Source organism: Rutilus rutilus, assembly GCF_951802725.1.
Source record: "Rutilus rutilus genome assembly, chromosome: 13".
NCBI classification, from domain to species: Eukaryota; Metazoa; Chordata; class Actinopteri; order Cypriniformes; family Leuciscidae; genus Rutilus; species Rutilus rutilus.
The window spans coordinates 3,324,922-3,339,163 of NC_140218.1; the positions used below are offsets into that span (position 1 = coordinate 3,324,922).

The 14,242-nt window shown below is 39.3% G+C and overlaps 1 protein-coding gene and 2 long non-coding RNA genes across 3 annotated transcripts in view; 2 read left to right on the forward strand and 1 right to left on the reverse strand.

The window, feature by feature from the left end:
• The first annotated feature begins 4,851 nt into the window (after positions 1–4,851).
• LOC311302592 lies at positions 4,852–7,280 on the forward strand. The gene is made up of 4 exons (XR_014629608.1): positions 4,852–5,192; positions 5,272–5,412; positions 6,865–7,074; positions 7,149–7,280. It is a non-coding gene; the product is annotated as an uncharacterized lncRNA (long non-coding RNA).
• On the forward strand, positions 7,281–9,400 carry LOC311302590. Its single transcript, XR_014629606.1, has 5 exons — positions 7,281–7,493; positions 7,581–7,921; positions 7,995–8,170; positions 8,259–8,338; positions 9,165–9,400. It is a non-coding gene; the product is annotated as an uncharacterized lncRNA (long non-coding RNA).
• Positions 9,401–12,069: 2,669 nt separating this feature from the next.
• The window catches only part of LOC311302533 (NLR family CARD domain-containing protein 3-like), a 101,351-nt gene continuing 99,178 nt past the window's right edge, over positions 12,070–14,242 (reverse strand). Inside the window, exon 9 of the mRNA XM_084428498.1 lies at positions 12,070–12,584. Within this exon, the coding sequence (XP_084284624.1) occupies positions 12,506–12,584 (79 nt within the window). The 3' untranslated portion in view covers positions 12,070–12,505. The remainder of the gene's footprint in view (positions 12,585–14,242) is intronic.

A 14,242-nucleotide genomic window follows, 5' to 3' on the forward strand; every position in this document is an offset into this window, starting at 1 on the left:
AATACACGTTGGCCTTCGGTGCCCAGGCACTGTAGGAGAATTGCACGTTTCCTCGTGTCGGGCCAGTTGTCCCCCTCCGCGTGAATAGCAAGCAGAAAATTCACGAACATTTTCATCCACATATCGAACGGAATGGTAGGAACAACGCAGGGAGAGGCACACCGGCAGTCGCCAAATTCATTATGTTTTGCAATAATTCACAGCAAAACAGACGAGATCAACCAGCTAGCATCAACTTAACTTGTTTCTCTTTTTATTTTTTTCTTCTTCACTGTTCTTACCAACATCCGGTACAATGTATTGTGAACTACATCGCCCTCTACAGGTTAAGCCGTAACTCAAAACACAACAAATAGCATTATATTCAAAAGTAGTAAATGTACCAAGGTCTATGTCCCTTCCCTTTAGGGTTTCTCTGTAGATTGCTGCAGTCCCTCCGCCTCTTTTTACATTTCTAGTCGAAAGAGAAAGTCACATCAGAGAGTTTTGTGTTTATGTCCAGTACCTTAGCTCCGGGAAAACAGTGGACTGCTGCTTTACTTCCGTGGGAATTGAGTGAAAGTCCCCGAATGATGGAGTCACCGATCACTACAGTAGAGACAGGCGATGGCAGTGAAAGTCATTCAGATCTGAAGACACAAAGTTGGGAGCGTACAGACCTTTATAAAACCAAGTAACACACTGTGATATATTTTTCTCATCCTCTGTGACTGTATTATTAAAGGTGAACTAAGTAACTTTTTTACCTTAACTGAACAGCTTCGGAGTCATTGGAATGGTTATATTACTTATTTCGGGTTGAATGGTGGTCGTTTCGCACCCCCCTGGTGCCCGTGAGCGGAAAATCCGCACTTGCAACTTTGAGCTGGCGGGCCGCCGGCCGCCGCGTCAGGAAGTATCGCGTGATATCAGGTCTCGCGATGTAAACAATTGCTTTACGGCCAAAAAAAATCTGCTCAAATACTGTCATTATTGCGCTCCCTCACGCTGTCCGACCCCGAAGGAAGAAGACGTTTTAAAGAATGTCCCATCTGCTTTGATGTCGTTGATCTACTAGCCTCTGGTGTCTGAGAATCACTAACGAGTTTTCACAACAGTGTTGTCAAATATCTATTCCGAAGCTGTGGGGGGAGCTCTAGAGAGAAACCTGCGAGCAAAAAGCGAGAATACAGCGAAGAAATCCCGAAGCTACTGTGGTGGAGCTCTGGAGCTCTGGAGCTCTGGAAGTCCTGGAGGGGAGAGTCGGTCGGCCAGCCCAGCCAAGGAGAGAAGAGAGATCAATGCCCACCCATGGTGGATCTCTGGAAGTACGAGACCTCCAGGAAATGACAGGCTGGTTTTCTGAAAGTGCTTCCCAGGCAGGGTGCATCCTTCCTGGGAAGCGAATCAGCTAACACTGTTGTAAAAACTCGTTGGTGATTCTCAGACACCAGAGGCTAGTAGATCAACGACATCAAAGCAGATGGGACATTCTTTAAAACGTCTTCTTCATTCGGGTTCGGACAGCGTGAGGGAGCGCAATAATGACCGTATTTGAGCAGATTTCTTTTGGCCGTAAAGCAATTGTTTACATCGCGAGACCTGATATCACGCGATACTTCCTGACGCGTCCCGCCGGCTCAAAGTTGCAAATGCGGATTTTCCGCTCACGGGCACCAGGGGGGTGCGAAACGACCACCATTCAACCCGAAATAAGTAATATAACCATTCCAATGACTCCGAAGCTGTTCAGTTAAGGTAAAAAAGTTACTTAGTTCACCTTTAATCAAACTCCCTAGTGTTATTATTGCGCAATTGTTCAGGGAAAATTACTCCATAGCGCCATCTAACGTACAACCAGTATAACCGTTTTGAACGCAGAAAACTTAACAGTATAACGTTATACATGTATATAATTGGTTGTATTACAATTCTTTAGGGATAGTTCACCCAAAAATCAACATTCTGTCATCAGTTACTCAAATTGTCTAACCTATATAATTGTCTTTGTTCTGATGGACACTAAGGAAGACATTTTGACGAATATTTGTAAACCAAGCAGATCTGGGGAACCATTGACTTCCATAGTAGGGGAAAAAAAAACTATGGAAGTGAACTAGATCTATTAAAATTCTTCAAAGTCAGCAGAACAAAGAAATTATACAAGTTATACAGGTTTAGAAATAAGAGTAACTGATGACAGAATGTTCATTTTTGGGTGAACCAAAAACCTTCACTGTTCGATTTCTGGTTTCAGCCTGTATGGTCCGGGGCAAACTGACCCTAATTGGATTCCAAAAGATCATGCTATGAAAAAACAAAAACACAATCATGTACAAATAATTAACTTTTAATATCAATGCTTTTCACACATTACAAAGAATAAATATATAAATTTATGATTTATAAAAATGCTTTGAAAATTGACAGTCTCCGATGCCCATATATGGCACAAAAAAGAAAAAAAAGAAAAAAAAAGAGATTAAAATCAGTACAAACATAACAGGCTTGCAGAACCACTGCTATATATCTCATTGACATTATTCTACCCATATTAGATTCTGATCATGATTAATTGTTTATTCCATATTAAGAAAATGTATGTGATAACACATTGTTCTCTAAATTTTAACACCATCTTTTCTGTAAACAAGGATGAGCACAGAGGAGATTCAGTGGACAATCCAAGATGTGGCTAATTGGTTGGATAATTCATCCGTACATTTCAAGGTTAATCTGACAGAAATGCCCACTCTCTTCAACTGTCCACTATATGCAGCAAACAAACATTCTCCCTAATTAAACAGATTCGTCATATTGGCCTTTACCATCAAAATGAACCAAAATTTGAATTCACATGCGGATTGAAAACCAACAAAACCTTCAGTTCCTACAGATCACATATTTATCGCAAACATAGAGACCTTCTTTCATTGGTCAGTGAAGAAGAGGAAGCTTGTGATGATGATGAACATCGTAACTCAGAGGAACATACAGAGGACTTTCATGATCTTGAAGAGGAGTTACCTAACACTAATGTGGAGGATACTGCTAACTGCAGAGAGTTTACAACAGAAGATTTACTGCCAAACCTCAAGCGCAATCTTTGTCTCTTCATTTTGAAATTAAGAGAGAAGCATTGTATTGCAGCCACAGTTCAGTTCAGTATTGTGGAGAGCCTGCAAGTCATCTTTCAGGAGTTCACCACTCATTATGCTGAGATTATAAGATTTCATCTTCAACAACATCAAATTGATACTGATGCTGATGACAACTTATCTGAACTACTTAATCAGCAAAATATGTTTGATGAATGCCTTCGACAGATCAGTACTGAATGGATGCTTGAGCACTATTGTGAAGATGAACTTGAATACATTGCACCTGTACACAAACAGAACGACATGGTGCGCATTTCCAGTACATACCTCTCAAGGCTCTGCTGAGAAAGATTGCTCATGATGAGGATGTGTGGGCAATGCTTAACCAAGAGAAAACACCCAAACATCAGGATGTTATGGAGGACTACACTGATGGAGACCAGTTCAAAAGTTGTGAGCTTTCTTCCTTATCCAATGTACGTCTACATTTCTACATCCATGAATTTGAGATCGTCAACCCTTTAGGCTCTAAAAGGGGAAAACATAAACTGACAGCTGTGTATTTTAAACTCGGAAACATTGATAAGAAATGTACATCAAAACTTGAGAATATTTACCTTTCATCATTAATCAGACATCGGTATATTGAAGAAGATCTTACCAACTATAACAATCTGTTTCAGCCTTTGATTGAAGAAGTGGCATCTCTTGAGACAGAGGGAGTGACTCTGTCATGTAATGGGGAAAGCAGAAGATTCTGTGGCACAGTAGTCACCATCTCAGCGGACAATCTTTCAGCTCGCTCTCTGATTGGGCTGAAAATACATTTTTCACATGGGAGAATATGTCGTTTTTGCACGGCCACAAAAGAAGACATCACTACCAAATTCAAAGAAGAGGACTTTACTCTAAGAGACAGTGCTAATGACAGATACCACCTGCAGGCTGTCTGTGAAAATCCTGATAATGGGTCCGTTTATGGTGTGCGGAGAGAGTGCTGTTTCTCATCACTTAACTATGCTCCTACAGTCATAACTCACATGTTTCCACCTGATGTGATGCATGATATCTTGCAGGGAGTTATTCCTAATGCTCTCAGATGGATTCTTCATCAGTTAATCAAGGATAAACACTTCTCCCTAGATCAACTGAACTATGAAATTGACAATTTTTCATATTCTGTAAATGATAAAACATCTAAGCCACAAATCTTGACGGAAAGAATGTTGCGAAGCAGAGGTCAAATCTCTGGTAAAGCTTCAGAAACCTGGACATTGTTTCGACTACTACCACTAATGGTCGGATCTTATGTACCTCCAAACATGTATTGGAACTGCTACATCTTACTGTGTGAAGTGGTAGATTTGATCATGGCCCCAGTGGTTAGAAGATCGTGGATACCCTATCTTGAGGAGTTTTTGGTAACATTTCATGAGCTTTTCCCTGGTGGTGTCATTCCAAAAGTGCATTTTTTAGTGCTCTATCCTTCACTTATGCTGAAATATGGGCCATTAATTCATTTGTCTTGTATGCGTTTTGAGGCAAAACATCAATATTTCAAGAAAATGTCCACTGTTGTTTGCAACTTCAAGAACATCACCAAATCACTTGCTAGAAGGCATCAGCTGAGACAATGCTGGGAGCAAGCTGAGAAGAAAAGCATTGGATATGAAGTGTGCCATGCCTCAGGAGCTTGTGATGTCCACTCAAACACCCTGCCTTCTTTAGTTTTGGCCACACTGGAATCACAGATTGGAAGACCTCTGTCAAATGAAGTCCTACAAAAAACAAATTCCATCACAGTTAACAATACAGCTTATAAAACTGGAGAATGCAAAGTGATTGACACTGTACACACTGAAGAGATTCCACTTTTTCTCAAGATCAAAGCAATATATGGACACAGTGGTTCGTGGTGCATGTTTGGAAAAATACTCTCTCCAGTCCATTCAAATTTGACAGTCATCTCCATGCATACAAAGTTGCCGAAACATCTTGGTGTGCCCTTGAAGTAGGGAAAGAGTTAGCTTTCCATGGACTGGACACTTATAAAAACCTGGAAGGAACTCTTTTGATCCCCTTGCGGCATCGGATTACTAAACATTAGGATGTGTATGTGCATTTATACACAATTCTTAATGCAGTTTGGTGGAAAATGTCAAAGGCCTACTGACTCTTGTTGTTTTTACAGAGAATGAAATTGATGGGGACACTTTTGTAAACCTAACTGAAAATATGATATCAAAAATATTTCCGAAAATGAAGGATCGAGTTAAATTTATAAGATTACGGCAAAGCCTAAAGACTGAGATGCCACACACACCAATCATGAGTAAGTATAAATGCACTAAGTACTTTTTTGCACTTATATAAATAAAGGAGATTGCTAGTAGCTAGGTATGTAATCCTTTTCAGTAGCCAAACAAATGATTGTTAATAATTGTTTTTTTTTAACACTTGAAATATTAAAACCACAGATCAGAATCTTGCGATGGCCAGTGTTACACTCACATATACTGACACCTACTGGCGTGCATCCGTGCAGCATCATGCAGAAATAACGCTTTACAGTATCGGACGTGACTGTTAAAATGTTATTCGTAGTGACCCATGATAGATTTATTTAGTGTTTTTCATAGAATGGGCAGTTTGTGACTTGAACAACATAAAGTAGCACTGATATTACAAAACATTCAGTGGCACATGCCATCAAATCAAATAACACTTTAATTGATATTTAAAATATTACAAAATTAGGCTATTGTATTTATTTAGGATTTTGTGTCTCGATTAATCTAATTAATAGCGTATCAGATCATGCTAGTTAGACTGAATAATGAAAGTAAACACTTACAGTCTGCGTTGGAGCACGCAGTGGAATTTGCCACAGGCCTACAATCCCAACGTAATCCAGTCACAACATCGACCGCCCATACAATATCAGTCTGAAACATTCTGTGCACTCTATGCCCTACAGTGGGATGAACATATTACACTTTGACTCAATTATTTACAATAACGCGCACCACATTATTTTCTACCTTCTTTATGGTGCCGTATCAAATCTCACGTTAGTTTCTCCAGAGAAAGTCTAATGAGGGGAGAAGTGCCACTCTATAAACTTCCGGTTGCAGTTCCACTCTTGTTCCATATGAGGGCGCTCACATGACGAGTGCAGAATGAATGGAGGTCTATGGAGGCTATACCGCTCAAAATCCACTTTTCTTAGGATATAATTTTTTGGCTAGTAATTTGAATGTTGTTTTCGAAAGGGGATGCAAAGAAATTACACATTGCTTGGTGTTAGATTTTTTAGAGTCACTTATTTGCTTTAAAAAGTCTTTCAAAATCTGACGTCATTAGCAGAATGCTAGCGTGTTATGGGCAACAACAACTCAACCTGTAAGAAATCGAAAAGAAATAAGTACTTGTTCATTCAACTTTCGATCTATAATCCATGTTGAACTTGCAAAACCTACAATCAAATCTGAGATTTCTCATGGCGAGCGCCCCCAGTGGAACTCTGGTGGAACTACAACCAATAGGACTTAATAGGGTGTTGGAGTGAACAGGCTTTCCGTAGACGGGCTTTGGTTTCTCCTAACCCGCGAGATTAAACCACGCCTACTGGGCATACGCAACACTTGAACAGAATGCTGTATAAGAGTCGTCTTTCTCAAAAAAAAAAAAATAAATAAAAAATAAAATTAGTCTCCTCTCCGGTGTTGTGAGTTGTGACAAACATACAAAATAACACTTCTCTGATTCACTTCTTTTTCTATAGGACTTCATTTGGTATTTCACATGGGGAAATCTCAACACAGAACTTTGCTCAAACAGTGTGGCCAGCAAATTATCAGCTACCAAAATTTCCTATGGCAATACAAAAAAAAATTGATGAGGAGAGCAGAGATTTTTGTTCTTCAACAGGACGGAGCAAATGGAGATCAAAAATAATTCAAACACTGTTTGATCAGATGTGCACTTATACATGGTAATTATATAGCATAATTAATAGCATAATTTTAGAGCATGCCGGAGGACACATTTTTTTCTCTTTTTTTTCAGGTATCCAACAAGTGAACAATACAACAAGGTGTGTTCAGCCCTTGTTACTAAATACCAATTCTTGAGAGACAGGACAGGAAGGGGATATGTAAGAACATGACAAAGAGTTTTTAAATTTCTTAAAACCTTTAATACTTCCTTGATATTGTTATCTTGAAGGTTATACGTGTTTAATTAATATTTTTTCAATTTAAGGAGTCATGGCATGAGATGCGTAAGAACAAATTCAAGAAAGAAAGATCATTGGTTGACACTGAAGAGATAAATAAAGTTTGCAGCAGATTCGGGAAAGCAAAGAACCAGATGACTTCTCAGAGCATCCAACAGACAAGTGTCACCAATAAGGTAACTAATAAAGAAATAAGTATGCCAAATCATACTACACCTTAATGGATATTTACAGTGATAGATGTCTTTACTTCTTTTTTTTAGACTCAGGATCTATCTGTTATCCAAGACATGCACCAAAAGAGACAAAGGTCTGAAGAGGGAAGAGTCACAAATAGAATAATCTTCAGGATTTAAGATATGTTATTTAAGAATAATATACCTATAAGTGTGTTTTTTGTGGAAAGAGTGAATCAGGAGAAGATGAATACAGCATAGGGATCCACTTGGAGAAAATGAGAACAGAATGCTTGAAGAGGACACCAAATATCCGACTTTTACAAGACTGCATGGCACGGACAAGGAATGAGAGGGAAGACTATGTGAAACATCACTCCACAAAAGAAATACTATCACGATATCCAGCCCTTAAAATCCCCTCAGTTGTGAGTAGACTTCAAAGCAATGAACATTTGCACATTTGAACATTTTTGTTAATATTTGTTTTCCCCTTAACAGCTCGTATTAGAGTTTGAAAGCATACTTGATGCAAACATTGAAAAGAACATTATGGAAAATCTTGCCCTGGTGGCACAGAAAGTTATTAATGAGTGGCACAGAAGAGAAGTCGGGGGGGATATTTGTGCTGAGTTGGCTGAAGCGGGAAAAAACCCATATTGAATTGGCACACAAAGGTAATATATATAAATGAAAATGTAATCAATTTGTTTTTTTTGCAATTAACACTAAACTACCCATATTTTTTACAATTTTACATTTAAGGTCTCTCAATGGCTGCTGCTGTCCTGCTGCTTCCACTTTTATTCAAAGAGAGTCCAAGATCTCTATATCTTATTAATGAGGTATAGTATACTTAAATTAAAAAAATAGTTTTTTATGCCCCATCTCGTTGAATGTGTGCAGGTCCCACTATAGAGTGGTGCAGGTATGACGTCAAAACCCCACACCCTGGTTCCCTCCAGATTATATGACATTTATAATGGGGGTTTTCAATGTATTAGTAAAATAAAGCCTGTGGTGAACATAATTTGACAACATTTTGTCACCCATACCGAAAACGTGAATTTTGAAGCAATTTTCATTTTTGGAAAAGTATGTTTCTAATAATTATACAAGACAATGTGCATATGCAGTTTACAGTGTAAAACTAAATGTCAAAGTATCATCAAGTTATGTTAGCACAGGCTTTATTTTGCTCATATATCGAAAACTCCCATTATAAAACCCCACTGGAAACTCTCAAAGGAGCCCGTGACAAATAACTCTTCTGTGTTCTGATGTCATTCTGATGCACCACTCGACATCAGCAGCAACATCGAGGGAGTAAATGATGGGAGCATTTTGGGGGAACTTTTCCTGTAATGGTGTCCTATACATTTGTGTATAATTTAAATTTATAATTACATTTTCCCACTGAGATCCACTTCTAATAGTATTCTTGCAACCAAAACATGCATTATTAGTTTTATGACTATATTTAGACTAGAACATCCTAATATTCAGCTAATTTCTCCAGTTATGATGTCACAAAGTCACAGATTTCTGAATGACCAATTATTTTTTTAACTTTTTGAAAATGTTTGAAAAAAATTATAATCATAAATGGTATTTTAACTGCTATACAGTATATCATTATACCTTATATAGCATTATCCTTTCTTTGTTTAGGAACCCCGTGAACCCAACCCTGTGCTGTACATAAAGGGACGTGCCTTGGTTGAAGAGTCTCTCCTAGAAATATTGATGGAAGGGGAGAAGGTGTGTGAAGTGGATGATCTGACCATGGCTCTTGTTGTTCTGATGGCAATACACTTCATCTTCAACATTGAGTATGCTGCAAAGATGAGAAACACCCTGAAATTTGCCATAACGCAGAAACCAAAATACCACCCACAGTGATTAAAATGGCCAATTTCTTGTGTGTGTGTGTGTGTGTGTGTGTGTGTGTGTGTGTGTGAGAGTAAATACATGATGTAAATACATGGAGTGGGTTGTTGTGAACATTATATTTTTTCCCATAATATTGTGAATATAATATAAATAATAATAATAATATAATATAAAATATAGATTAAATATAAATAATTCAATATATTGTATGAGTGTGTGGGTGTGTAAATACAATGATATTTATTGTGAATATTCAGTTGCATTCTGTTAGTTTTTTTTTCATGAAATGTAATATTCTATATTCTCTATATTCTATTCCAGTTTTAATAAGTCTTCATTTGTACTTTCTGTCCTGTGTTCAAATTTGTATGCCTATATTAAATATTTCAAGAAGAATAATACGTTGTGTCTGTGTTGTGAAATGGGATTGAAGTAGAAATGTATAATAATAATAATAATACATATATATACATACCAAAAGTGTGTCTAAAAAGGTTCCAAATGGAACCCAGGCGGTTCATTAATGCACCCTTAAGTAAAGGTTCCAATTAGAACCCTTTCAAAAAGGTTACAAAATGAACCTTAAGGTTCCCCCACAGTTGCAATTTCCAGGAACCTCAAAAGGTTCATTTTTGAACCTTTTCTTCTTAGAGTGCATGTGTTCATTCTTCTGTCTGGATTTTTGAGTCGCCAGATGTCAACTAAACCAACACGGGTTCATACATTCCTGATTTCACAGCCAGTTTCATTGCTTCTTGATGGCCATCGATCCAAATCCTCATCAAACACACTATTGAGATCACCTCCCCATACTATTGTTGCTAAGAGAAATTTAGTTTTGACTTGTTTTAATAAAATTTCTATATTTTTGAAAAATGTTTCATTAAGCTGTGCATTATTGGTGGCATATGAATTCACAAGAGTGTAATGAGTTTGATCCATGTTAACATGCAATATTATCATTCTTCCCAAACTATGGATTTCGTGGCTAAGACCCTGAGCTTTGAGTTCTCCTGTTAGTAAAGCGACCCCTGCAGATCTATTGCTGAAATGTGAGAACCACATGTCATTTCCCCATTGACTCCTCCAGAACTTTTCATCTTCCTTACAAGCATGCGTTTCTTTCCTTTACAATATAAAAATAAGGATTTCCTTTTCAAAAGATCACGTAAACCTCTGGCATTAATCGAAAAAACTGAAATACATCAATTGAAATACTCTTTTTTTGTTTTTTGAAAAATTAATGATTGAACTAGGGTCTTTTAAACTATTGTTTCTTGCATAAATATATATTCCATATAATGCTCTGCAATATAAATTAACAAAATATAAATACAAATTGTGTACTTATAGCTGCATATGAACACAAAGATTGTTTAGCAAACACATTTTTATATACATTGTCCAGGTAGCCTACCATTCCTATAACATAACTTGTTACCTATAGGCCTACAGCATACATTAGCTACTAAGAAATGTACTTGCTCCAAGTACTCTACACTTCAGTCACTGAAACATTAACTCGAACCTCTTTCTTCTCTATGTAACCCTTGTTACCTACAAAGTACGCTCTCTTTCCCTCTTTGCGTGCTTTTTCAGCAAGAGTCCATAACTTGGTGCGTGCTTCTTTGTCTGCAGCCGTCAGATCCTCTTTAAAACGGAGATGCTTTCTTTGTAGATATTCATTTGCTTTGGCATTTCTCCACACCAAGTCTCTCGCCGTCCGTGAAAGAAGCCTGATGATCACTGGTCGCGGTGTGACGTTGCTCTTCACCTCTGGAGGTTTGCCAGTCCTGTGGACTACATCGATGGCACCTGTCACAAATGTGCATTCAGTTTCTGGAAGGATCTCTTTGCATATTTCTTTCACAACCGCTTTAACGTCTTCTTCTGGTCTCTCAGGGGAACCATAGAGACGCAAGTGCCATCGCCTGTTGTATCGCTCAGCATCGTTTAACTTCTGCTCCATCTCGTGAATCTTCTTTTGAGATTCAAACGCTCTGTGTTTAAGACATGCACTTTCCTTCTTTAGATCAGCAATGTCTTGATAACAGTTATCGAGTGATCTTTTGAGTCCTTTGATTTGTAGAGTGTTTTGTTTGACGGCCATGTCAATTTGATCGGATCGTTCGTCAGTTTTCGCCGTCAGAATGCGAATGATGTTCTCTTGCATCTCAGTCAGAGAAAGTTCATTTCCTCCGTCATTCTTAGCTTTCTTTGGTGGACGTTTCACTGGAGTATTAGGATGTGTATTACAGTTACCTCCTTCAACCACTTTACAACTATAAGAAGGGAGATCATTAATACACCTTTTTTCTTTTGCAGATTCAGTCTCCATCTCCACAGAATTCTCCATCTTTCGCGGTGTATGTCGACCAAACGGCTGAGAAAGTACCGTTTACACACAAACCTGTTGTTGAAAGTCTCCAAAAGTGTCTTTACAAAAGCATAACTAGCAATACTAAGCAACCATACGATTTAAATCTTATTAAATTAAGTGGACCCTATGTTTCTCTGTCTCAGCTCAAAATACACCAACCGCTCACGTCGCCATCTTGAGCCCCCCAGCATGATGTGACCTTTGAACCGAGGCGTCGGAGCTGTAAGGGTATTGTAAATGACTTCTTTAGTTGTGATGTTCTATCCAGCCCACTAGGGGGACTCGAGGAGTACGGAATGCTAAAGTCACAAGAAAGTGAATAAGCGGCCCTTATGTAAACAAGATGAAGACAGTATATTGTGGTTCCATGCGGCTCTTCAATAAACATAATAGAGACGATTAATGCCTCCTTGCAAATGCATACAAGACATGGTGTCAGAAGTATAAGGACAAGTATTTTTTTTTTTTTTTTTGTCAAAAAAGAACGTGATACACGAGCGGGCGTGTTTTCACCAGAGAGTGCAGAGGCCCGGGGAAAAGGTGGAGTGCTACATCAGAGCCCTCTATGAACTCAGTGAGAACTGTGAATTCGGTGCAAGTCGAAACGAACATATAAGAGACAGACTTGAAGTAGGAATTCGGGATAAAGAGCTTTCGAGGAGGATGCAGCTAATGACAGCACTTACACTGGAAACTGCGGTGCAGATGACGCGGCAGGCCGAGGATGTCGATCAGCAGATCAGCCAGCAGGAGGGACAGTCAACAAGCAGTGTGCAAGAGGTAGCCTCCAGGCGTTCATCAAAAGCGGCAGATCGGCCCTGGACGAGAGAGAAACACACAAAAGAGCTGGTGAGAAAAGAAGAGCGGATACAGAAAATGAGTGTAGCAGGTGTGGTAAGACAGGACACAAAGACATCAGAAAATGCCCAGCAGCAGATACTGAATGCAGAAAATGTAAAAGAAAAGGGCACTGGGCGAGAATGCGCAAATCGAAAACTGTGAGACAAGTGACAGCGAAAGAAGTGAGTGAAGAGAGCTTTTACCTGGGCACAGTGAGTAATAAAAATGAGTCCGAAGAAGCTAAATGGATTGTGTTGCTCAAGATAGGTGATCCTCCTGTTAGTTTTAAGATCGATACGGGAGCGGATGTTACCGTAATGAACACTGTGACGTATGAAAAGCTTCGCCCAAGAGCTCAGCTCCTTCATTCGAAAATAGCACTAGACAGCCCAGGCGGATCACTAAATTGCATCGGACAGTTCACTGCAGAAGTGGAGCATAAAGGTAGAAAGTATACCATTACCGTGTATGTGGATGCGGGAGGAACTGTCAGTAACCTTCTAAGCCGACAGACAGCTGCTGAGATGGGGCTAGTCAAAAGAATAGAGCAGATAGCCACCGTTTTTGAAGGAAGAGGTACAATTAAAACAGAGCCGGTAAAAATACGCCTGAAAGAAGGCGCGGAGCCATACTAAGTACATACTGCGCGGAGGGTACCATTACCACTGCTCCCTAAAGTTACAGCAGAACTGCTGAGAATGGAGGAACAAGGTGTTGTGGAAAGAGTCACACAGCCTACAGATTGGTGTGCACCCATGGTACCGGTAATGAAGCCCAATGGCGCAGTCAGAATTTGTGTGGGATTAAATAAACTGAATGACAACATAAAAAGAGAGCGGTGCATGCTTCTCACAACAAGACGAGATTCTAGCTAAATTAGCAGGAGCAAGCGTCTTTACATCATTAGACGCAGCGTCAGGGTTTTGGCAGAGTCCGTTATGTAATGAGACCAGCTTGCTGACAACATTTATCACTCCGGTGGGACGCTATTGCTTTAAGAGGCTCCCCTTTGGAATCAGCATAGCTCCGGAAATCTTCCAAAGAAAAATGAACAAGCTTTTAATGGACATGGAAGGAGTTGCTGTATACATGGACGATGTGATCGTGTACGGGAAGGATCGGGCAGAGCATGACAAACACCTGGAAAAAGTGCTAAATAGGACGGAAAGTGTTAGCCTGGTTCTATGTTTAGAATAAGATGTCTGTCAACGAGAGCTGCAGGTTTTGTTCATCGAATTTAAGAGTTCAAGGAACAACAATGGACCTAATAGCTTTTCTCACGTCTTTCTCCGCTGCCATTACTGAAGTCCAACTCAAACTGACGCACTACATCAACGTCATCGTTCTCAGCCACGCCCTCTGTTCGCTGATTGGTCCTACAAAAAATTGATTTCTGGAAACCTAAGAATATACAGCAGTCCCAGACGTAGTACTGAAGGAAAATGAAATTGAGCGGAAGTGCGTAGGAGGGCGCAGCCAGGCTAGGAAAGTGTGGGCCTCAAATTGAATAAAGATGAGTGTGTATTCAGGAAAGCAGAGTTAAGCTTCTTGGGTCATGTTGTGGATGCACAGGGTGTCAGGGCAGACCCTGAAAAGGTATGTGCAATAAGTGATCTGCAAGAGACGAAAAATGTAA